The 26,144-nt window shown below is 38.8% G+C and overlaps 1 protein-coding gene across 2 annotated transcripts in view; it reads left to right on the top strand.

The window, feature by feature from the left end:
* CHST9 (carbohydrate sulfotransferase 9) overlaps window positions 1–26,144 on the top strand; it is a 354,622-nt gene that overhangs the window by 202,238 nt on the left and 126,240 nt on the right. For both annotated transcript variants that reach the window (XM_072604464.1, XM_072604463.1), the window contains exon 3: window positions 12,648–12,689. In XM_072604464.1, the coding sequence (XP_072460565.1) occupies window positions 12,648–12,689 (42 nt within the window). The remainder of the gene's footprint in view (window positions 1–12,647; window positions 12,690–26,144) is intronic.

The following is a 26,144-nucleotide window of genomic DNA, read 5'->3' as shown; positions in this document are numbered from 1 at the left end:
TCTCTCTCTCTCTCTCTCTCTCTCTCTCTCACACACACACACACACACATACACACACACACACACACACACACACACACACACACACCCCATAGGATCAAAGCTATCCTGGGTCTGGAATATAAAGATTTGGGGGAGGATATCCCATTTCCTTGCCATCCTTCAATCCTGTGATCAAGAAAAAGATTCAACTGCTAAAAGATGATGTTGAAGTTGTAAATTCATCAGTCAGTCCATTAGTCTATAAACTTTCATCAGCAACCAACCTTGGTTTCTTGTAAGCCCTGCATCTTGCCCAACACACTGAGATCCAGTGCTAATAGGGCTCTGGAGCCTGCAAGGTAAGTTACCTGCCTACCCATGATGAGGGCCAAGGGCCACAGGGGCCAGAGACCACAGGAGCCCTGATTTAGTCACTGTGATAGCATTTAAGTATTACAACAGGAATCCTTGTCTGAAGGTTCCTCCTAAATGTCCTTTTCATCAAAACAGTAGGTGTACATAGTCATGCTAGTGTTCTCTACCTATTTTCACAAAGGTTAATTGGAAGATAAGGAATACTATCTGGCAACTAGGGCACTTCTGTGCGTCAGCCTCAGCATTTAACTTATCTTAGGGTCCAGAAAAATCACAAGATTTTTCCTTATTTTCAAGATTTTTCCTTTTGTGGTGTTCCTTTTTCTTAAAATGTCTATCTCATAGTCAACTTACCTATTTTCTAGACATACACATGGAGAAAGAGCAAGGAGAATGGTGCTTTCAGTTCCCCTAAAGAACAGTGTGGTATAATCAATATAAAATGTTTGCATTTGTGCTCTCCTGTTCCTGGAGATTCTGAGATCAGTGCTTCATTTATGCTGCAAGATGCTCTCTAAACCTCAAGATGAGAATCACTGAAAATGTTGACTTTAAAAATTGATTCCCTAGCAACACTATACACCTATTCCCTTATTATGCAGCTGCCTAGAAGCTCCAATGGGTGAAATGCGCTTCTTTTCAGAAAATAAAAATGATTCAGAGCATCCAAAAAGAGGAGAGGAAAAAAAAAAGAAAGAACTTTCTCATTTGATTGTCTATACCACTAAATTACAAAGCCAACGGGGAAGATTTTTAGTACAGTCATCGGAGTTCTGACCACACTATGATCACATAAATAATTAAATTCAGCAAACATTTATCAAGCACCTACTGAGTACAAGGCATGTACACAGGATATGGTGTTTAAAACCTCATTAATGTAAGTGGCTGTGTCTAAATCCAGTTAAGATCCTGTTACCTAAGGCAGTTTGAGAACTGACCTTTAAAGTTTCATACCTGGCAGTCCAATGGCATTGAAAGACATTTAATATGGGATTCTGTGTCAAACTCAGCCAACATTTATTAAATGGCAACTCTGGGCTGAGCACTGTACCAGGCACTGTGCAATTAATCAAGGGCAGAGAAGTGCTGTCTATGCCTTTAAGCAGCTAAAACTGAAGTGTTTTGTATATCTCATTTCACTCATAAGAAAGCAAGTATGCTTTTGACCCCCTTGGAATTTTGAAAGATATATGTGCCAGGCAAGCATTGGATTAGAAGGATTTCATCCTTATGAAATGTTATAGTATCCTGTTAGTTCCAATGTCATTCATCTCTCTATCACTTTAAGTTAATGTGAATAGAAATCCTCTCTGTGGCACTGAATAACCTTGGGTAAGTAATTTCACCTCTCTGGGCTCCAGTTTCCCCATCCTTAAAGTGGTGATAAATAATGCATGCGCTACTTATCACTGATGGTTGTCATGAGGATAAAATGAGATAATGTATATATAGTATTTTGTAAACCACAAAGTGTAATATAAATGTAAACTGTTTTCATGGTTGTTTATTATTTCAATTTCACAACCCTGCCAGGTATCCTAAATTTAAGTTGTGGAAAGCATGTAACCCCAAAGAGGAATGACAAGCTACAGATGCCATAATGCTTGTCTGAAATCAATGCAATAAACAAACACAACTGAGTATTGTGTTACATTCTAGGGACCACATTTTAGGAAAGACCTTGATAAAATGAATAGTGCCCAGAGAAGGGCAACAAGGATGGTGAAGGACCTTGAGATTTTGCCTTATGAGAATTAGTAGAAAGTAGGGATGTTTAGCTTGGTAGAGACAGTTTCATTTTTGCCTTTGTATCACCATGATCCTATACAATGGCCCCAAAAAATGTAGTCTGGGTAATTAGGGCTTTATGAATATTTATTTTCTGATTTATTGATGGATTCAAAAGAAAAACCATTGCTGGGACCTGATATCTGTTTTCAAGATTTTTGAAGATCAATCATTTGGAAAAGACCATCTATTTGGAAGGACCAAGTAGGTTTGTTCTATTTTATCTCAGTAAAACAAGAAGCAATGACTGGAAGTTTTAAAGAGGCAAACTGAGGCTTGGTGTGAGGATAAACTTCCTAACAATTTGAGTTAACCAAAGTAGAAGCTTCCTTGAGAGGTAATGAGCTTCCTTTTAATGTAAGTTTTCAGAGACTGGATGATTAGGTATATTGTAATGGAATTCTTAACCAGAAAGGTGTTGAAGTAGATGGCCTCTAAGATCCTTTCCAACTCTTAAGATTCTGTGACTCTGTGACCATTGTTAGCAAAGTTCCAAAATGCCCAAATCAGGTAAAAAAAAGTAGTGGTGGTATTTAATTTGTGCAGTGTTATCTTGTTTAATGAAATTTCACTAGAAGATATACATGTTTCTGGATTCATTTCTGGTACATGTGAGCAACAAGAGGGTGGACTAGATTTTTATTCCAATTCCCACAATCCCTCAAACCTTTCCAAAGGAGAAATCATGTGCCAAAGATAAAACAATTTCATCTGTTTCCTTGGTTGCAGATACCCAGTATCCAAAAGAAAGTAACTCCCACCCCCAAACCCAAGAATTGATGCCTCCTGACCTTAAGCTCATTCAGTACCCCTTTCTCTACATCCCATACTACTGGCTACAAGGCCACACTAGTAGATTCAAGGACATAACTTGAGCCTACATCATAACCCACTCCTGCACCGCATTCCCTCTCTATCTTTCAGGTGCCATAAAAAAGCAGCTCCAGTGTATGGATATTTGCTCAATCCTTGACAGTCAGCTTGGTCATAGCCCTTTAGGGACAACAGTGTGCCAGGGGCTGCAACCCAAAAGTTCCAGCACTGCAAAGTTCTGAATTGTCAAGAACAAGAAAAGCAGACTTTGAATTGTCAGTGCTGGAACAGAAAACTAAGGAATAGGAGGAGAGAGATAGGTCACCAGGATGGGAAACCAGGCATTTGGGGAGCTGCACAGAGCTCCAACAGCCTGGAGGGAAAGAACACTGTGTTCTAGCTAGGGTCAAAATGTCTGGTGAAGCAGAGACCCAGGCTGGTGAATCATGAAATACCCAAAGAGGGAGGAGCTTCAGATCCATCCCCCAAGAAAACCACAATGAAAGAGGAGAGAGTCCAGAGAAGTGAGTGATAAAAAAAATAAGGAGAGGAAGGGTGAACTGAAAGTACAAAAGATTTCAAGAAGAAGAAACTTTGAAGTCTTTGAACATAAACAGATAAATTGAAAGGAAAAACAGTATCAAAAGAAGGAAATATAGCCTCTGGATCTACTAAACTAGTTCAGGCATCTCTGAATAAATGCTGAAAAAAAACCAAAGAAAATGATCCAACACTTAATCCAGAGGACCCTGTGAAATTAGAGAATAAAATGGAACCATATTAAGTTGTTCCCAAGTGATTTAAAAGAGAAATGAGAACTATGAGAGTAGAATTTATGTCTTATGCAGCCAAAATAATGAAGAGACTAAAAAACACTTGAATCTTCAATGCTAAGCTTCACCAAAGAAACAAAAAAACAAAAAAAGAACAATAGATTGGGAATGAAATACATATAAGTGAAGGACAACCTAGAAAAAGAGAATTAAAAAAAAGGAAAACATCAAAAGAAAATCTGCTTACAATGCCAGCAAAATATCTAGATCTCAAAGATAGGATGCATAGATACAAACTGTCCCTCAAGAACACAGTAGAATAAAAACCTTAACATTATAATAAAGGAAATAATAGGAAAAAATCTACCCAGACATTCTGACACAGAAAATGAAAACCCACATGAAAGAATTCACAAATTGACTGCAGCAATAGGAAAAAAAAGAAGGGGGGAACAAGGTTGTGAACTCAAAGGCAAACAGTGATTAAATTTAAAAATTCATTTCAGCAAGAAGTTCTACAAGCCACCATGAGAAAGCACTTCAAGTACAAAGGAAAAGACACTCAAAATCATGCAAGACTAGTCTCAATCACTAGAAAAAATAGAAGGGAATGGAATAATGTATTCCAAAAAGAATTGGAACTCAGGATACAACCCAGGTGGCCTGTCCTGGTTTAACCATACAGGACAAGAGATGACTCCTCAATAATAAGAAGAGTTAGAATTACTTTGTAAAAGAAAACTGGTACTAAAGAGATCACTTCTCAAATACCCCGAACAACAGAATTGCAGAAGGAATGAATAAATGCAGACAGCAATAGCAACAGAGTGACAACAAAAAGACCAGTAAAAAAATTCTTTCTAAAAGTCCACAAGGAAACAAGGATGAAAACATACAATGAAGAGACAGACAGAGGTCATTATGGACAGAACCTGCCAATAGCCTGTCTACAGGTGACCTCTTCTGTTAAGAAACTACATTACAAATGAGAGGAGATATAAATTGGGGGGAGGTGAAAAGAGGAGTAGAGAGGTGGAAGGGATGTATTTGAGTGAAATCAAGGACTAGTAATGAAGGGAAGGTGATCTCTGTGGTCTCAGAACAAGAAGAGCCTACAGAGATGTAGATGGGGAGAAGAGGGAAAAGACTGAAAAGGGGAAGGAGGAAGGAAGGAGGCCTCACGTTGGAGGTGGGAGTGGAGGTCCAACAGGTGAATGCTCCTGTGGGTGCAGGGGGAAGAGAATCTCATAAGGGATGAGGCACAGGAGATTTGATCCCTGAAAAATCTACTTGTCCTGGAAGGTGGGGGAACTGGAACTTCTAGTCTCTACTTGAACCTAGAGGAGTGGGAAAGCATGAACAAAAGGAGGAGATGTCCAGACAAATATAGAAGAATAAAAGGTCAACAAGTGAGGGTATAGGTCAGTGGGGAGGCACAGAAAGGAACCCTACCATGTGGCAGTGACACCTACATCTAGGAGTGAGGTATAATGGAAAATGAGAATCCATGGCATGAGCCCTACAAGGCATTGTCAGGAGGTATCTAGAGGGTAGAGCCTAGAATTGATATCTTGAAAGCTTTGTTTATATAAAGACTACAGAGAAAAGGCCAAGGTGAGATGATTATGAAATTCTTTAATCACAGAATGAGGGTCTGGAGAAAATAGAAAGAGAAGATGGATAATGAAGAGGGTGAAAGAAATCTTTTTTTGGAGAAGGGTACAAAAATGAAATTCTAAAAACTAATAAACAGGGCTAGTTGAAGGGAAGGAAAAGATGGGAAGGGCAATCTATTTGGGAGGGAAAAAAGGGATGAAATATATAACTAAATAAAACTAGGAGAGATGAGCAAATTAACAAAACCCTAAAGGAAAAGGGATAACAAATAAAAAGAGTCAATAGTAAGAGGAAGAAAGCCAATGGGAACAGGGATGGCATTAGAAAAAAAGATTAAAGTAATTGAAGCAACATAAAACTATGTGTTCAGCAGATGAGAGGAAAAATTATGGCTTGGGGGAGAACCAATTTTAGAGACAGATGGGAAAGAAAAATAACTCTTCTAACTTTGAATTTGAATGGATTAAACAATCCAATTAAATGAAAAAGAGTGACAGACTAGATAAGAGAACAAAACCTGAAAATCAATTGCTTAAAATAAACATGTTTAAAAAACAAAGATATACACAAAAGAAAGTGGAGGGGATGGGGAGAAAATTTACTATGTATTAAATGAATCCAAAAAAATCAAGAGTTGACATCATGCTATTAGACAAAGCAAAAGCAAACATTCAAAAACCAAAAGGGAAATGCAAGGAAACTATACTCAAAGGCAATAGTATACTCATAAACAATAAGGCAATATCAGTAGTAAACTTCTATGTTCCAAATGACTCAGCATCCTAATTTATAAAGACAACATTTTTGAATATTGGGAAGAAATAGAGAATAACTCAGTAGCGACAAGAAATGTCAATATCCTTCTATCAGTTTTGGATAAATCTTATAGAAAGACAAATAAAAGGGAGAATATGGAAGTAAGTACATTTCTGGAGAAACTAAAGTTAAAAGGGTTATGGCATCTTCTAAATGGGATGGCAAAAGAATATACATACTTCTCTGTACTACCTGGAACTTTTTAAAAAAATTGACCATCTACTAGGATACAGAGATATTATAAACAACTTTTAAAATACAGATATGGTAAATACATCCTTTGCAGACCATATTACCATAAGAATAGAAATTGGTTCTGGGACCATGGACAAAAGATATCGCCCAAATGGAGATTTAACAAAGAAATCTTACATTATGAATTGATCAATAAACCAGTCATAGAAACAATAACTACATAAAATAAAATAACAATTATAAATTGATAATCGGATAACATACCAACATTTTGGGGATATAGCTAAAGCAGTTCTCCAGGAGAAAAATCAAATCTTTACAATCACACATTAACAAATAGAAAAAGGAAATATTAGCTGAATATGAAGTTTTTAAAACTGGAAAAAACGACAAATCAACAAACCTAAAATAAGCACCAAAAAAGTAAATATAAAAAATTAGAGGAGAAATAAATTAGAAAGCAAAACAAAGAAATGATCAATAAGACAAAAGCTGGTTCTTTGGGGGGAAATTAATAATATTGATAAATCTTTAATCTGATTAAAGAGAACAGAAATCAAATCAAAAAATAGCAGCAAGGTGAAATCACAACAAAACTAGAAGAAATAAAGAGTAACCAGAATATATTACATTGCAACACTGCAATAAGGATAAACTATACCAACACTCATAAAAGCCTTGATAAGGGGGCAGAGCCAAGATGGCAGACTAGAAAGACACACTTACGCAGGGTCCTCCCCACAGCCCATAAAATACCTGTAGAGAGGGACTCTGAACAAATTCTGGAGGGGCAGAAGTGGAGAACAACAGAGTGGAGATTTCCAGCCCACAGTTACCTGAAAGGCCCATGGAAACATCGGTTGCACTGGACACAGAGCCTAGCGCGGAGCCCAGCCCAGCCTTGGCAGAGCAGCTGCACAGCGCGAGGAGACTCTGGGAGGAAGACACCTCGGGGGCGGAATCTCCAGTCGCAGTAGTGGGTCCTCAGATCCCTAGGCCCACAGGCACTAAAGGTCAGTGACAGGGTTTTATCAGCAGGCCAGGAAGGGAGAAGGGCCTTCTCATACCTCCCACAGCAGGCAGTAGCCACAGAGCCTGCATTGCATCACGTAGGGAAGCTCCACTGTTGGAGCATAAAAAGCCCTGGGGTCATTGAAAAGCTGAGTCTTACCTCAGCCCTGGGTGGCGTCCTTGGGAGAGCTGGTCTTTGTCTCACACAGTATGGCAGCCCTGCCCATCCAGCTTATCTGAAAATCAGCCCCCAGTGCTGACTTGGGAACTGGAGGCCAGTTAGCTGTGGAGAGGTATCTGCTAAGATTCTGGGCACAAAAATCCCTCTCTGCATCCAGATCAGTACACGCTTGATTGTGCCACCTTGGAGGAACTGAGATCTCACATATTCCCAGAGTATACGCTACTATTGACAAAAGACCCAAAAGTCAAGTAACTGGTTGGGAAAATGCCCAAAAAAAGGGGAAAAAAGTAAGACCATAGAAGGTACTTTCTTGGTGAACAGATATCTCCTCCCATTCTTTTGGATGAGGAAGAACAAGGCATATGATCAGGGAAAGACATAAAAGTCAAGGCTTCTGTATACCAAATACCCAAAATAAATATTCAGTGGGCTCAGGCCATGGAAGAGTTCAAAAAGGATTTTGAAAATCAAGTTAGGGAGGTGGAGGAAAAACTGGGAAGGGAAATGAGAGAGATGCAAGAAAAAGCATGAAAAACAGGTCAGCACCTTGCTAAAGGAGACCCAAAAAAATTCTGAAGAAAATAACACCTTGAAAAATAGGCTAACTCAATTGGCAAAAGAGGTTCAAAAAGCCAATGAGGAGAAGAATGCTTTCAAAAGCAGAATTAGCCAAATGGAAAAGGAGGTTCAAAAGCTCACTGAAGAAAATAGTTCTTTCAAAATTAGAATGGAACAGATAAAAGCTAATGACTTTATGAGAAACCAAGAAATCACTAAACAAAACCAAAAGAATGAAAAAATGGAAGATAATGTGAAATATCTCATTGGAAAAACAACTGACCTGGAAAATAGATCCAGGAGAGACAATTTAAAAATTATGGGACTACCTGAAAGCCTTGATCAAAAAAAGAGCCTAGACATCATCTTTCATGAAATTATCAAGAAAGAGGGGCGGAGCCAAGATGGTGGAGTAGAAAGACGCACATACACATAGCTCAACAACCCACAACCCATAGAACATCTGTAAAAAAGAACTACCAGTGCATTCTGGAGCAGCAGAGGCCACAGAACGGTGGAACGGAGAAGATTTCTGTTCCAGAGAGCCTGAAAACCTCTCGTAAAAGGTCCTTTGTGCCATAGACTGGGAGCCAAGCACAGCCCTGCCACGGCCACGCAGCACCAAGAGGAGCAGATCCCAGCGGGCTTCGGGGATGGAATCTCCAGTGGCCGCACTGGTCCCTCCACCCACAGGTGACAGGGGTCAGTGAGAGGGTCTCTTTGGTGGGTCGAGAGGGGAATGGGGTGCCCCCATAACTCAGGCCCCCTCGAGAGGCAGCAGCAGAGGCGGGAGCAGACTGGGGCTCCCCAAGCAGGCAGGAGACCAGATCCATTGTTGAAGGTCTCTGCATAAACCCCCTGAGGGAACTGAGCCCGTGAAGTGGCCCTGCCCCCACCTGAGCACCTGAACTTCATCTCACACTGAATAGCAGCCTTGCCGCTGCCCAAAGCCCTGAGGCTGGGGAGCAGCATTTGAATCTCAGACCCCAAGCACTGGCTGAGTGGATCTGGAGGTGAGGTGGGTGTGGAGAGGACACTCAGAAGTCAAGTCACTGGCTGGGAAAATGCCCAGAAAAGGGAAAAGGAATAAGACTATAGAAGGTTACTTTCTTGGTGAACAGGCATTTCCTCCCTTCCTTTCTGATAAGGAAGAACAATGCTTACCATCAGGGAAAGACACAGAAGTCAAGGCTTCTCTATCCCAGCCCACTCAATGGGCTCAGGCCATGGAAGAGCTCAAAAAGGATTGTGAAAATCAAGCTAGAGAGGTGGAGAAAAAGCTGGGAAGAGAAATGAGAGACATGCAGTCAAAACATGAACAGCGGGTCAGCACCCTGCTAAAGGAGACCCAAAAAAATGCTGAAGAAAATAACACCTTGAAAAATAGGCTAACTCAATTGACAAAAGAGGTTCAAAAAGCCAATGAGGAGAAGAATGCTTTCAAAAGCAGAATTAGCCAAATGGAAAAGGAGGTTCAAAAGCTCACTGAAGAAAATAGTTCTTTCAAAATTAGAATGGAACAGATGGAGGCTAATGACTTTGTGAGAAACCAAGAAATCACAGAATAAAACCAAAAGAATGAAAAAATGGAAGATAATGTGAAATATCTCATTGGAAAAACAACTGACCTGGAAAATAGATCCAGGAGAGACAATTTAAAAATTATGGGACTACCTGAAAGCCTTGATCAAAAAAAAAAAAGCCTGGACATTATCTTTCATGAAATTATAAAGGAGAACTGCCCTGAGATTCTAGAACCAGGGGGCAAAATAAATATTGAAAGAATCCACCGATCACCTCCTGAAAGAGATCCAAAAAGAGAAACTCCTAGGAACATTGTGGCCAAATTCCAGAGTTCCCAGGTCAAGGAGAAAATATTGCAAGCAGCTAGAAAGAAACAATTCAAGTATTGTGGAAATACAATCAGGATAACACAAGATCTAGCACCTTCTACATTAAGGGATCGAAGGGCAGGGAATATGATATTCCAGAAGTCAAAGGAACTAGGACTAAAACCAAGAATCACCTACCTAGCAAAACTGAGTATAATACTTCAGGGGGGAAAATGGTCTTTCAATGAAATAGAGGACTTTCAAGCATTCTTGATGAAAAGACCAGAGCTGAAAAGAAAATTTGACCTTCAAACACAAGAATGAAGAGAAGCATGAAAAGGTAAACAGCAAAGAGAAGTCATAAGGGACTTACTAAAGTTGAACTGTTTACATTCCTACATGGAAAGACAATATTTGTAACTCTTGAAACTTTTCAGTATCTGGGTAGTGGGTGGGATTACACACACACACACAAAGCACAGAGTGAATTGAATAGGATGGGATCATATCTTAAAAAATGAAATTAAGCGGTGAGAGAGAAATATATTGGGAGGAGAAAGGGAGAAATGGAATGGGGCAAATTATCTCTCCTAAAATAGGCAAGCAAAAGACTTTTCAATGGAGGGAAAAAGAGGGGCGGTGACAGAAAAACATGAAGCTTACTCTCATCACATTCGACTAAAGGAAGGAATAAAATGCACAATCATTTTGGTATGAAAACCTGTCTTACAATACAGGAAAGTGGGGGAGAAGGGGATAGGAGGGGTGGGAGGGATGATGGAAGGGAGGGCAGTGGGAGAAGGGAGCAATTTGAGGTCAACATTCTTGGGGAGGGACAAGATCCAAAGAGAGAACAGAAGCAACGGGGGGCAGGATAGGATGGAGGGACATATAGTTAGTCTTACACAACATGACTTATGGAAGTCATTTGCAAAACTTCAGAGATATGGCCTATATTGAATTGCTTGCTTCCCAAAGGGAATGGGTGGAGAGGGAGGGATGAAGAGAAGTTGGAAGTCAAAGTTTTAGGAACAACTTCTCGAGTACTGTTCTTACTACTAGGAAATAAGAAATACAGGTAATGGGGTATAGAAAGTTATCTGGCCCTACAGGACAAAAAAAGAAGATGGGACAGGGGAAGGGAGGGATGTTAGAAGAGAGGGCAGATCGGTGATAGGGGCAATTAGAATGCTCGGCATTTTGGGGAGGGGGAAGGGGAGAAATGGGGAGAAAATTTGGAACCCAAAATTTTGTGAAAATGAATGTTAAAAGTTAAATAAATAATTTTTTTTAAAAAAGCCTTGATAAACTTGAAAGATAGTCCTTCATTCCTCCTCTTTCACAACCAGAATAATCTTTAGATTAGAACAAGTATAGATTGGCATTTGATGGGACAATTATAGTTAATGGAAGACTGGTTAAGTATTATACAGGAGTAAAGGCCAGAGCATGGATGGTATATTTGACCAGAGCTCAATGTACAGAATGTTGTGCTGTTGGGAAAAAAAGCCAACATGATTCTGGAACATAATGTATATGGCATGCAAGAATATCAAAGTAACTTCAATTGCAGAGGTCTGATTTCTATTGCAGTGCAACAACCAGTTTTGGTCAGAACAAATATGAAGAGAATGGATATGATCAGGAGAATAGAAGTTTTGGACAAAATAGAATATTGTTTCTCTAATAAAATTATAGGAATTGCAGTTTTCTAGCCTAGGAAAAGAGGGTCAAAGTGAGACTTAATTGTTGCCGTGAAAATATTGAGGGGATTGCTCTCTAAGTCTATGGAACAAGGAGCTCAAATAGCAGAAATAAAAAAAAAAACTTTTATTTAGGTAAAAAAGAATTTCTTAAAGAACTGGAATAAAAAAAGCAACACTAGACTATCAAAGGATAATTAGGGGGAACTTCTTTAATAATGACGATAATAATAACTCCACTTTGTATAGATGTACCATTTGCAAGATTTTAATCTCACTATAGGCCTATGAAATAAATAATCAAGTGTCTTTTTATCCGAAGCATCTACTGACATATAAGTACTTAGTTGATTGTTGAGTAAAATATTATTATCTAGGTCCAGAGAATTTCAGTGATTTGCCCAGTCACACAACTGATGAAATGGTAAACTTGAGACTCAAGCTCAGGTTTTCTAAATCCATGGCCAACATTTTGCTTTGTTTTATTGTTTTCCTATTACATAATTTTATCTATGTGCCTAGAAACATTCAATAAGAGAAGAAATAACCATCTGACAAAATTGGTTTAAGAAGTCAGAGATCTAAACAAGTGATGTCTCAAGGTTCTTGAATAGCTAGAGTGAAAAAAAAATGCTTGATTAGCAAAGGAGGTTTGGGTGAATTTCTATGTTAATAATAATGGTAATATATTTCTCTCTCATTTATATAGCTCTGTAGCTTCCATTTCTGTTACCCTGTGATTCCAATTTGCAATTCATTTATCCCATGCCTTGTAAATAACATAAACATAAAACTCGTATCCTTCTGTGAATTAGCTGAAAAACCCAGTTGGTTAATTTTCTTTATCTTCCTATTTCTCTTCTCCTGTTTTCCTTGTTTTTAACTGTCGTGTTTCTATGCAGTTTTCAGTAGGGAAACATTCTGTAGCTTGCTTTGGATAGAAAAAGTGAGTACTTCACAATAGTAATATATGGATTTTCTTTCCCTTTCTCTTCAGAACTGAGGACAACCAACTACTTCCAGCCCGCACCCAGAATCGGTGAGTAAAGTCTCAATACTATTTGAGTCACAGATAGCTGTGGCCAAAAATGATCATAACTGGTCTTTCAAGTCACTTTTACAATGCTGTTTTGTCACTTGAAATCATGATTTTAACCCTCCTAAGGTAGCTGGATTAAGTAGGTGGCACTGTAGATAGAACCAGGTCCATGTACAAACCCTGAAGAAAGTGGAACTTGAAGATGATAAAGTCAAAGGAAATAGAAAAACCAAAGATAATCTAGATGGTATTTAGATATAATGAGCTTCCTGAATAAGTAGATGAGTTCATTATTTGGGATATTTTACATTTTTCTATATCTAATGTTTAATATCTGGGTTGTGAACTTCATTCTCACATGAGTTTCTGTAAACTGTCCATATCAACAAAGAAATAGGTTTATACTAATTAAGAATTTGTGATAATTCGTCTTAGTCTGGGCTAAAAGTTACCACTGGATTTTCTATAAGGGCATTTTCAACAAATTATAGAGGATACAGACTATTTTAAAAGTTTATATAATTTTAATGGATTTTCATATAATTACAGCACAAATGGATGATTCCAATTATAAATTGTTTTGATTGGTCATTGAAGTAAACATATATGGAAATACTTTGTTAGCAGAAAGAAAAAACTAAATCACTGACATTGACAAAACTTCCTTTGTTCCTGTACTACAATAAAGTATCACTGGTATGTCTTCTTTGAGATCTCATTAATGTGGCAATTCCCTCTGCTGGTAAAGATGAAGACCTATGCATTCCTAATCATGCTGTGATCATCCATGCCTTAGATTCTAGCTTTTTAATTTTCTGTAGTATGAGTGTAGTTCTCAGGCTATCCATTTATTATCCTTTATTCTCCTCATGTAACTGGCCTACTTTCTTTTCTAGTCATATGTCTCTTAGGAAAGATACCCTTCATGTCATCTGTCACATGCATTATCTTTGGTAATATGCTGTAGTCAACTAATGTCCACTATGTGTAGTTCCGTTATTCTTTAAGCTACCTAAAACTTTGATATAAATATAATAATATAAAATACAAAAAATTTAAATATATCCCAAATAATTTGGGGAGGTAATAGCAACTGGGAAAATCAGGGAAAAGGTAGAGTGGCATTTGAATTAATATCTCAAGGGAGCTAGAAATTTCAAAAGACAAGAAGGAGATGCATTCTAGGTGTGGATAGAGGCAGTGTGTGCAGAGGCATAAGGAGAAGAGATGGGCCATCATTTACAAAGTACAAAATGTTGGTTAGTTTGATTGAAACATAGGGTGCATAAGCCTACAAAGGAAGAATTGAAACACATTGTCAAGGGCTTTAAATGTCAAACAGAGGGGGTTGTATTTTATTCTAGAGGCAAAAATAGACTTTGTATTGACTTATACGTGTGGGGTTATTTCCATCAATAGAATATAAACTCCATGAAGGCAATAGCAATTTTGTTTTGGCCATTATATCTGTGGTGACAATTACAATGCCTAGCACATAGCAGATTTTTTATAAAGGTTTATGTTGTTTTTATTCAGTGGTTTTGGTGTTTCTACACTTCATACGCATGTAGAAAAAGCAGAAAAGTCTTGATGATCAACTTTTGTGTCAGGGAGCAGGTTGGGATAATTACAAGTTTTCCACAATTAACTGATGAATAATAATTAATAATAACTTACATTTATATAGCTCATACTATGTGTGAGGCACTATGCTAAGCACTTTACAATCATTATCTCATTTTCTCACAACCCTGGGAGAGAAGTCCTAATGTTCTCCCCATTTTGTTATTGTTGTTTTTCAGTCATTTTCTTCATGTCTGACTCTTCATGACCCCATTTGGGGTTTTCTTGGCAAAAATACTGGAATGGTTTGCCATTTCCTTCTCCAGCTCATTTTACAGATAAGGAAACTCAGGCAAACAGGGTTAAGTGACTTGCCCAGGGTCACACAGCTAGTAAGTGTCTGAGGACAGATTTGAACTAGAAAGAGTAGTCCTCCAGGCCCATCACTCTATCAATTGTGCCACCTCACTGCACCAATTGCCAACCCCATCATTCTCTTCAAAGATCCTATTCAATCCTGGTCCTACCTCCCTGTCCATTTGTAGTGTGTATCTAGGATACATTTACTGATAAATTTTTTCAATGGGATTACTTGTCAATTGCATTTCATAGTCTGGGAAATAAACATTTTTTATGAATTTGCTTTTCCATGTGTGAAATGAATTTTGAGTAGTCAACCTCACCATGGTCTGTGATTTTCCAAAGCTTGATGCAAGCAACACAATGTCATTTTAAAACAGGAACGTTTGGAAGACATCACCATCTATAGGTCTCTGTGCAATACTTTTTCCCTGGCAGTGATAAATACCTTTGGGGAGCATGTGAATCCCTGTCTGATTCCTTGTTTGATCTGCATTAACAGTTGAATAAAGTTTCCACTACTGTTGCATCTCTAAAGTAATCTTATGTGATCTTAACATATGAATGGGTGATGCCTTATTCCAGAGAAATCTCAAGCCTGTCTTGATCAACTGGGTGAATTTTTTTAAATAATCAAGTCAGGGAGCCAAGATGTCAGAGTAAGATGTAAGTTGCTCTCACCCTCCCCTATTGACTTCTAAAAGCCCAGAAAATATTAACCCAGGAAAAGCCCTGGAATATCTGAGCCAACATAAAGACAGTGCAGCAGTCTTGTAGCCCAGGAAGCTCAGGGGATTAACAGGAAAGGCCACTCTCTCTCTCTCTGGGGGAGGGGGAGCAGTACAGGACAGGAGGCATCCCAGCAAGCTAGAGGCAAACCCCAATTCAGCAAAACAGGGGAAGATCCTGAGCCCCAAGATGGTGGAGCAGGCAAGCACCAACACCAAGAGCCCTAAATTCCTCAGCACAGACAGGGGAACTGGTAAGCATGAGCTCAGAAAACCATCATGTGTGCTGACATTCTCCATCAGCCAAATCTCCCAGTGCTTCAGCACAACTCCAGGAGGCACAGCTCCACGCTGGCAGACACTCTCCAGAAGACAAACATTCAAGTAAGGCCCAGAAGTGCAGGAGCCAAACATCTGAGAGCAAAGTCTGGGCCAGCAGGCATCCCCCAGAAGTCAGACCCCTCACCCCCACCCCAAGAGCGCCAGTGTTGCTGACCCCAGCTTAGTACCATATAAGCTGGCAGATGCCTACACCCTCCAGCTGCCAACACCTGAGGCCCCAACATACAGAGGTAATGACCAGGTCCTAGGATCCTATCACAAGATGTTTGGGTCAATGCCCCCAGCAGAAGAGTTCAACTCTAAAATCAAGAATTAGGCAAACACCATTAACAAAAAACACAAGTGGAAAATGACCATAGATTCTTGTTATAGGGATAGGAAAGACCAAAGTACAAGTTGAGCAAAGGACAACATTATCAATACATCCACATCTGAAACCTCAAAGGGGAATGTGAACTGGTCTCAAGCCCAAAAAGCCTTCTTAGAAGAGCTCAAGAAGGATTTTAAAAGTCAGCTAAGAGAGGTAGAAGAAAAACTGGGAAAAAGAAATGAGAGATATGCAAGAGTCAATAGCTTGGAAAACTAAGGACAAAAGTTGACTGCAGAAAACAACTCCTAAAAAAGTAGAATTGGCCAAGTGGAAAAGGAGGCACAAAAATTCTCTGAAGAGAAGAACTCCTTAAAGAGTAAAATTGGTCAAGTGGAAAAGTAGATACAAAATCTAATAGAAGAAAACAATTTGTTAAAAATTAGAATTGGTCAAGTAGAAGCTAATGACTGAGATATCAAGAATTAGTCAAACAGAAACAAAAGAATTAAAATTAGGAGAAAGTGAGAAATATTTCATTGGTAAAAACTGACCTGGAAAATAGACTCAGGAGAGACAATTTTAAAAATATTGCTCTACCTGAAAACCATTATGAGAAAAAGAACCTGGACAGCATCTTTCAGGAAATCATCAAAGAAAAAGTCCTAGAACTAGAATTAGAAGGTAAAATAGTCACCAAAAGAATCCAGTGATCATTTCCTGAAAGATCCCAAATTGAAAATGCCAAGGAATATTGTTGCCAAATTCCAAACTTACCAGGTCAAAGAGAAAATACTTCAAGCAGCCAGAAAAAAAACAATTTAAATACCATGGAACCACAGTCATGATTACACAGGACCTTACAGCTTCTACATTAAAAAAAAATCAGAGGGTATGGAATATGAAATTCTGTAAGGCAAAGTAGCCTGGATTACAACCAAGGATCAACTCCCCAACGAATCTGAGCATACTCTTTTAGGGGAGAAGATGGACATTCAATGAAATAGGAGATTTCCAGACCTTCCTGATTAAAAGACCAGAGCTCAACAGAAAATTTGATCTTCAAATACAAGACTCAAGAGAGACATAAAAAGGTAAACAGAAAAGAAAAAAACAATACATTATTAATAAGAGTAAACTGCTTACATCTTTAGAAGGGAAGATGGCTCTTGTAACTCATAAGTATTGTATGGTTATTACACCATTTAAATGGGGTATACACATAGACAGAGGGCTTGGGTATAAGTTGACTTTGATATGATGATAAAAAATCTAATTAAGTGGTGAAAAGGGATTGTACTGGGAGAAGAGGAAAGGAGGAAGCAGACAAGGGTAAATTACATCACATGAAAAGGCTTAAAAATCTATTACAGTAGAGGGAAAGAAGGAAGGAAGATGAGCATTATTTGAACCTTGCTCTCATCAGATTAGGCTCAAAGAGGGAATATCATAATCAGGTATAGCAATCTAATTTACCTTATAGGAAGCAGGAGGGGAGAGGGAAAAGAAAAGGGAGGGGGTGAATAGAGGGAAGGGAAGAAGTAGTAAAGGTAAAGAGGAAGAAAAGGGAGGGGACTGATAGAAGGGAGGTCAGACTAAGTGAAGCAGTGGTTGAAAGCAAAACTCTAGTGAGGAGGAAAAGGGAGAAAAGAGAGTGAAAAGCATAAAAGTGGGGGGATAGAATGGAGAGAAAGACACAGATAGTAATCATAACTGTGATTATGATTGTGAGTAGGATGAACTCTCACATACAACAGAAGTGGATAGCAGAGTGGATTAAGAACCAAAATCCTACAACATTTTGTTTACAAAAAACACATTTGAAGCAGAGGGATATACACAGAATAAAGGTAAAAGGCTAGAGCAGAATATATTATGCTTCAGCTAAAGTAAAAAATTCAGGGGTAGCAGTCCTGATCTCAGACAAAACAAACGAAAAAAATAGATTCATTAAAACAGATAAGGAAGGAAGCTCCATCCTATTAAAAGCTACCATAGATAAAATTGTGCATGCCCTTTGACATGGAAATACCACTTCTAGGTCTGTATCCCAAAGAGATCCTAAAAATGGGAAAAGAATCCACACGAACAAAAATATTTTTGGCAACAGTTTCTGTGGTGGCCAAGGATTGGGAACTGAGGGAATGTCCATCAATTGGGGAATGGCTGAGCAAGTTGTGGTATATGAATGTAGTATAATACTATTGTGGATAAGAAATGATGAGCAGGTGGACTTCAGAAAAACCTGGAAAGACTTATATGAACTGATGCTGAGTGACATGAGCAGAACAAGGAAAACATTATAGAGAATAACAGCAGCATTGTACAATGACTGACTTTTGAAAGACTTAGCCCTTCTCAGCAACGTAAGAATCCAAGACAACTACAAAGGTTCACCATGAAAATTGCTATCTATATCCAGAGAAAGAACTTTGAAGTCTGAATGCAGAGAAAGCATACCATTTGCTTTCCTTTTCTTTTTCTTTTTACCATTTCTATGGCCAAAGCATTCATCACTTAGTGGCTGACCTACTACGCAGCAGACACAGAACATGACTAGTACCATACTCAAAGCCTTTTCAGCTTTCTAGAAACTTCCAGGGTTTGTGCTTCCCTTACATAGCCTTTGACATCTCAGTCTCTGCCACACATTGATCAAACAGTGGAGTAGAAGTTTTGAGACAGATTAATTTCTGTAGCTCAGACTTTTTCTAAATTCAGACTAGTTTTTCCCCCATTAGTACAATTAGTGATATAACAGTGTATAGAAGAGAACCATTACATTTCCAATCATGAAATATGTTGACATTAATGATAAGACTGGGAAGATATCTCCTCCCTATGATTCACATTAAGGAAGATTATTAAAGATAAATTCTAATTTCCTGATTCTAACTTGGTGCTTTTGATTCCCTGGATTACATTATTTCCTTGTAGGAAAAAAAGAATGTTTATCCAAGGCAGTTCCTTCCTGTGTCTTTTTCATGCTTTTTTGTCTGCCAAATAGATCTGTTAGTCAGCCCACCTCCACAATGTAATTCAAGAAAATTACTAGATGATAGGCAGGCTCTAAATTTGGGAAAAAGACAAATTAGTGTTGGTTCATCTGTCTGCCACTCTGACTATGCTTCCTCTTCCCACTTGGGCACAGAGAGGAATGGCAACTGAGTAACCATTCAGTACTTCCAATGGCTAGGGATCTTTCAACAGAGGTTGGATGACCACTTTGTGAGAATCTCATAAAGTGATCTCTGTTCAGATATCAATTACATTAGATGGTCTTTGAAATCCCTTCCAGCCCTGAAATTTTGTATGTTCTATGTGAGTCCACTTTCCATTATATCTCACCTCCATATCTAGAAGCAACATAGCAGTTTAAATCAACTGAGAAGAAAACTATCTTCGCCCACCCCACCTACTTAGCTTTGATATCTGACAGCTATGCAGAACTTACTGTTAGGGTTAGCCATAATAACAATAATAACCCTAATAGTTTATCTGTGCATAGTTCTTTAAGGTTTAAACGGTGATCCCCTTCCACAATACTTTATTTATAGAAGTAGCAAACTATTGCTTCTCTCTCTGCCACTAAGAAAGTGAAAATATTAAAGTTTCTCTCATAGCCTAGTAGCCTTTGGAATAGCCAGATCTTGCTGTGAGTGAGCCCTTGGAGATCACAGAAGGCTAGCTGTCAAGATCCATATCAGTGGTCGTTAAATTTGCCTCAGAAAGAAGATTTGATTTTCCAGAGGTCATCATAAATATGCCAAAATGGCAACAGTACCATCAAGTAAAGGAAGTACCATCAAGTAATATCTCTCCCATTATTTACTCTATCTTTTTTCTCCTTGCTAAAACTATTGTACCAATTCCAACCAATGCTGTTGTCTTAAGAATGATAAATATCAGCTTTTTTCAGAAATTAGATTTGATCCTTGACCAATATGATATTAAAATTTAAAATTCAGAATCACTTCTATGAACGCGTTGGTAGTTGGACTGAACTGAACTGGGCCTCTGTTCTTTCCTTAAGTCAAATAAGACAAAGATTTAGTAACCAACAAAATTCAAGATGCAAAAGGCCCTTTATGATAACCTTGTTTCCTAGACTTTCATCTCATACAGCCTGTGCCTTTCCTCACCCTTGCTTCTGAGATATATGTGCTATGAAATATGTATGAAACACAGAAATATATCCTTTCTATATAGAATGTCCCAAGAGACTTTATCATTACATATTCTAATGTCTCTATACTTGCAGAAAACTCTATCATGTGATAAATGTGAATGTTAGCAAGATTTGTAGTGGGCATGTGACTTCTTCATGTAACTGTGGTTTTCTACTGGTAAAATGGTATTGAGCAATGAGATATGAGATTTGAACCCTGACTTTCTAACTGAATCTACCTCCCCAGGAGAAAATTCCAGCTTGTCCTTGTAATTATCCCATCACCACCACCAAGTATATCTCCTAACCTAAAGGTAGCTAAGGTCTTAACCCGATAAACTACATTGTTACAGTGCCACAGAAACCTCACCATGTTCCCTATGACTCTTATTTCATTTCTAAGTAAGATGCACATGCCACAAGGATGGTCAGCATAATCCTCATCCGTTTGATGAGTCCCACATTTAACTTGATGAGATTGCAAGATGCAGACTTTGTTAGAAGGGAGCTCCTCTTGCATGGCTAGATATACATTCTAACTCTCCGCTGAGAGGTGCCTCCTTCTAATAGTGGTCCATACCCCAGAACCTTATCAAGGAGATGTCTCAGGCTTCTCTTACATGCAAAATTTTCATTCTTAGTTTACTAAAGCAAACAACAAAGACACAAATAAGAATACATTTTGTCCTTTCTACTTCCCAAATTGTGGTCAATCCTCAACATTCCCACATGTAACCTGTGACTTCAAGCATTTGTGTGATTTTATTAGAAACCTCATTTTCACTTTTTTGTTGGCAATCACACAATTCATGGGTAGGCACAGTAGAGGGAAAAAGAGAGGCATGATGCTTACAAGTTTTCGGAGGGGCTGGTATCCTACTAGGTATAATTTTGGTATAATCACTCAGCTGACTAGAGACATAGAGGCTGCCAATCCCACCATTGATCATGGCCTCAAGGTTAAACCTCAGCTCCCTTCTTCTATGCTTTGATACTCCAAGATCCTCAAGGATCTGAAATGATAAATGAAGCAGACATCGTTGATGGATTATTTTAACTGGTGCATCCTCCATGATCCCCATAACCATTTACCAGCTGTGAAGAACAGAATGTCAGAAGTGATGTCAAGACCTCAGTGATCTCAGCGTCATCTGATAGCAGCAACTGAAGTCTCAGCAACATCTTTCTTAGCTTTCAGAGGACAGTCAAGGTAGAAATGCTTAAAGCCATATAGTAAATAGTACAAAACCCTCACACCACCATCTGACACAAGGGAAGGTAAGATTCAGGTTTTTAAATGTTTTAGTTTTAAGAATTTTATTTGCTGTACAGTATTTATGGGGCTGTAGATTTCAAACAGCCACTACAACTTCCTTCCATAGGTATGTTTCCAGATCCTTGATTCCTTTCACATTTCTCCCCAGTGTCAACTATCCTTGTTGTGTTTGCTTGTTTTTACTGAGGTTTTACGTTCTATCCCAGTGGAGTTGAGGACAAGTTATAGTATTTCCAGTTTAGGTAGAAGAGTTCAGGTATAGTGATTCAAACTAAGACAAACAACCAGTTTTCTAGTCCCAAGATGCCTCAGTATTTCAGTAGTGAGACTTTCTTATTGTGCCATGAAAGTCATTTGGATTACATATATTGAAACAATAGTCAATTTCTTCAGAGAATGAGAACTCTGTGAGACAATAGCATGGATCCAGAGAAACACTGCAGGAAGGCACCATGGACAGTGGCATCAGTGCTGAATTTGGAGTCAGACTACCCAGATTGGAATCTTTGCCTTGTACTAGTTGTATGACCTTAAGCTTGTCATTTAATTTTTCTGAATCTCAATTTTCTCATCTATAAAACTGTAATTGGACTAGATCACCTCTAACATCTCTTCCTTCTCTAAATCTCTGATTCTTTTATCATAAGATTTGAGATACTATGATTTCAGAATCGCAATGTAAGTTGGAGACAGCCTGAAATGCAAGTTTCCCAACTCCTGGTCCCTCTGCTTTCCTGAAACTACCTTTACAAGTGCTAGAAAATGTTTTCCATCTATTTCATAAGTGTAAAGGTAATTTAAAATCATTTCCTAGGGTCAGTGAACTGAGAAATGTTCCTCTGCATTCATGAAGGAAATCTTGAAGCAGAGTTTATGTACCAGCAAAGAGACCCACATATTCAAGGGTAATACCTTTTTACATATTGACAGCATAGTATTTCTTGGAGCACAGTGGATGGTTTTGTTAAGAAAATGCAGTCCTGTGTAATTTTAAAATGAGGAATCTGAACTCACTAGTTTCTGTGCCCGAAGGAGATTGATGCTACCAATAGCTGACCATTCCTTCCATTAAATCACTAGACTTTGTATACTCTTTCTCACATATAGGTACAGTGGAGGGATGCTGTAAATATGCCTTAAATGTCCTTGTGCTCATGTGACCTCAGAGTACAGGAGATGCCTCTAGGAAGCCCAAACATTGTAGGGATGTGGCTCCCCAAATTATCTCCAATAGAAGCATATTGAGAAAAAAAATTTGGATTCCTTAGGATACACATTGCCACTTCTATTACTTTGACTAAAATGAGTTTAGAAGGGAATCCAAAGTGTGTGTGTGTGTGTTGGAGGCAACAAACCTAAGTATTCAATAGTTGCGCCCACTCCTGAGTACCATTCTAAAAACACAATTAAAGATTAAAAAGAAAAGAACAACCCTGCATAATAGAAAGAGCATTGGCTTTGGAGTCAGAAGACCAGGGTTCAAATTTCACATCTTCTAGGTAAATACCAGTATAACAAATCATTTAACCTCCCTGGCCTTCAATTTCCTTATCTCTAAAATGAGGGGGTTGAGTTAAATGACTTCTGAGGCCTCTTCCAGCTTTAGGGTTTTGATTGTACAATAGTATTATAATGAAAGGACTGTCCAATGAAGGTCTAGTCCTCAGAGGATGCTCAGATTTGCCTTTCGTCATGGCTTATAGCAAGTATGCCTAATATTCCCTGCCTGCTGCCAAGACAGCATGAACTTCAGAAGCTGGTTTCAGTGGTGATGACTCAGGGTTAGTAATGTGTGATGATTTAAAGCCTTCTGGTTGGCTGAGGAGTCAGAAAAACTGATTATACAAGAAAGACTGAGCCAGAACTAAGTGTGCATATAAAAGGTTCCAGTAGATGATCTTCCCCACACCCACACCTCTCTCTCTCTCTCTCTCTCTCTCTCTCTCTCTCTCTCTCTCTCTCTCTCTCTCTCTCTCTCTCTCTCTCTCTCTCTCTTTCTCTCTCTCCTCTTCATGGAAAGGAAAATCCAAGTGCCCCCATTACTGCTCATAACTGAATCTCCATGGCTGCTCCCAGATGCTAAGGAAGGAAAACAACTGTCTCTGCCACTGCTCAGGATTCCCTCTCCAGACTCCAAGTTACCAGCAGGATTGTATAATCCCCTCAATTCAAGCTCCCAAACCTCTAAATCCTAAAGTTCTATAAGAGGGCTTAAACCACTTACTTCCCTCCTGAACTCTCCAATGCTGCCTATGGATGACAGATTCCTCATTATACTGGGATCCTATGATCTGTGGCAGCTGGATGAAAAGAGCACTGGAATAAATAGTCAGGAGGCTTGAATCTTGCCTTAGCGCATCCACTTTTTATAAGCCATGTTAAAGGGTTGGTGCAAGGATGAACTGAGATAATGAATGTAATAGAATTCCAAAGTTTGAACAGTGTCACAGAAATTTAAAACATCACCTTCTGCTGGATTTGTAAGCTTCTCTCCTAGTGAATAAACCCTTAACACAAGGACTGCATCACTTGGCTTTGTGCCCTCTTCCCATCCCCCAAGTAAAGCCTAGCACAGTGCTTTGGATTCTCCCTATACTATCTCACTCAGTGACCTGAAATAGCTCCCATAGGTTAAATTATCAGTTCTTTATAGATGACTACCAAAACTACAGTCTGTCGCTATACCTGGTGTTTCTCCTGGGGCAGCTAAGTGGCACAGTGGATAGAGGGCTGGGTCTGGAATCAGAAAGACTCATCTTCCTGAATTCAAATCCAGCCTCAGACACTTTACTAGCTGTGTGACCCTGGGCAAGTCACTTTTTACCTCAATTGCCTCAATTTCCTCATCTGTAAAATGAACTGGAGAAGGAAATGACAAACCACTCTGACATCTTTGCCAAGAAAAACCCAAACAAAGTCACAAAAAGTCAAACAGAAATGAAACAACTGAGTGTTTCTCCTGAGCTCAGGCTACCTATATACAACTGCCTGTTGGATATCCCAAAAGGGATATCTAGTAGGCATCTCAAATTCACTGTATCCAAAATTGGATTCATTTTCCTTCCTCCAAAACTAGCTTTTCTATTTCTGCTGAAAGCACCACCATCCTTCTAATCCACCAAATTTGAACCTTGGCACTCTCCTTGACTATTCACTCTCTCACCTCAAACCCCAATCAGTTGCCAAATCTTGTTTTTATCCCACAAAACCTCTAGCATGAGTTCTCATCTCTCTGATCACATGGCTATCAAGCCCTCAGAACCTCTTGCCTGGATGATGGTAAGAATCTCCTAATTACTCTCCCTGTCCTATGGCTCTCCAAACCATCCTATCCTACAGCTGTCAAAGTGATATTCCTAAACCACAGGTCATCCTCTTACTCAGTAAACTCCAGAAACTCCCTGTTGCCTCAAGGATAACAAAAACAATATCTTCTCTTTAATTCTTAAAGCCGTTCATAAACTGACCCCAACTTGCTCTTCCAGCATGTTATACATAAGCTCCTTCCCATACTCTATATTCTAGTCACGATGTCCTTGCTCGTCCTCAAGAACAGCACTCTATCAACATCTCTGTGTGACTTCATTGCCTGCCCCACCCCTGAACACGCAATCTACTGCCCCCTTACCTTGGTTTCTTAGAATCCTTTCTTTCCATCAAAACCGTGCTCAAGTATCACCCTCTATATGAACCTTTTCCTGTTCTACCCAAACTGCTAGAAATGCCCTCCCCCAGAAAATGGTTTCTTCATTTGTATATGTTTTGTAATCCTTATGTAAATGCTGTCTCCTATCATGGAATGTGAGTTCCTTGAGGGCAGGTAGGGTTTTATTAATTTTTCTGTATCCCAAGGGCTTAGCACAGTGCCTGGCATCTTACACACTTAGTAAACGCTTGTCATTTGATTGATTAATTGTGCATAGTAAGAACTCAACAAATGTTTCTAAATAAATTAAACTTAAAAGAAATAGCTCCCTTCCTTGAGAAAGAAATTATACCTCCTGCCATCACTGCTCACTCTCAAATTGCCCTGAATTTTTTTAAATGACCATAATTTTCATATTCTATGCATGCTAGCCCCGTTATCTCCACATCCCTGAAGAGACAACTATAAAGCTGTTGTCACTTTTCATGTGGGCATGAGAGGATGCATGTTATTCTTGTACAGTAATAATTAACAAAGAAAAAAATGTGGCATCACACAAAGAATATATCCAGTCTCGAATATTTCCCCAGTCTCTGTCATATGGTCTTCTAAGTAATTTTAATGGATTTGGCTAAGAATATTTTGCCCCTAGTCACCCCCCATTCAGGAACAAAGTAATCTAGAGGGTGAAGGTTTCTAATCTTTTCCTCTTGCATTAAAACACTCTGTCATTTCCATTGTGGCTACACCCAAAAGTCAATTTTTTTGGTCTTGTTAAAGCTCCATATAGAATAATTTAGTGGTGATGGAGATGGAACTCTTCTTAAAGTGTAACTACTCCCCTTGCTGGTATGCCAGAGCAATGACATCGTCTTTAGCAGCTTAATCCTCCTTTGGTTGCTGATTATTTTGCCTGCTTTGACACTGTTGTATTTCATAATAAAGTGAGACAAAGTGAAAGAAATAGGCTGACATCACCCATTTTAGGCTGGGGTCAGTCAGGGTCTTAGAACATCAATTCCATAGAAAATGACTTTATGTTGTTTCTAAATATATACTTTACTG

This window comes from Notamacropus eugenii, chromosome 4, assembly GCF_028372415.1.
Source record: "Notamacropus eugenii isolate mMacEug1 chromosome 4, mMacEug1.pri_v2, whole genome shotgun sequence".
NCBI lineage: Eukaryota > Metazoa > Chordata > Mammalia > Diprotodontia > Macropodidae > Notamacropus > Notamacropus eugenii.
Note: the sequence above shows the minus strand (reverse complement) of the source record. Positions and strands in the feature narration are given on the sequence as shown.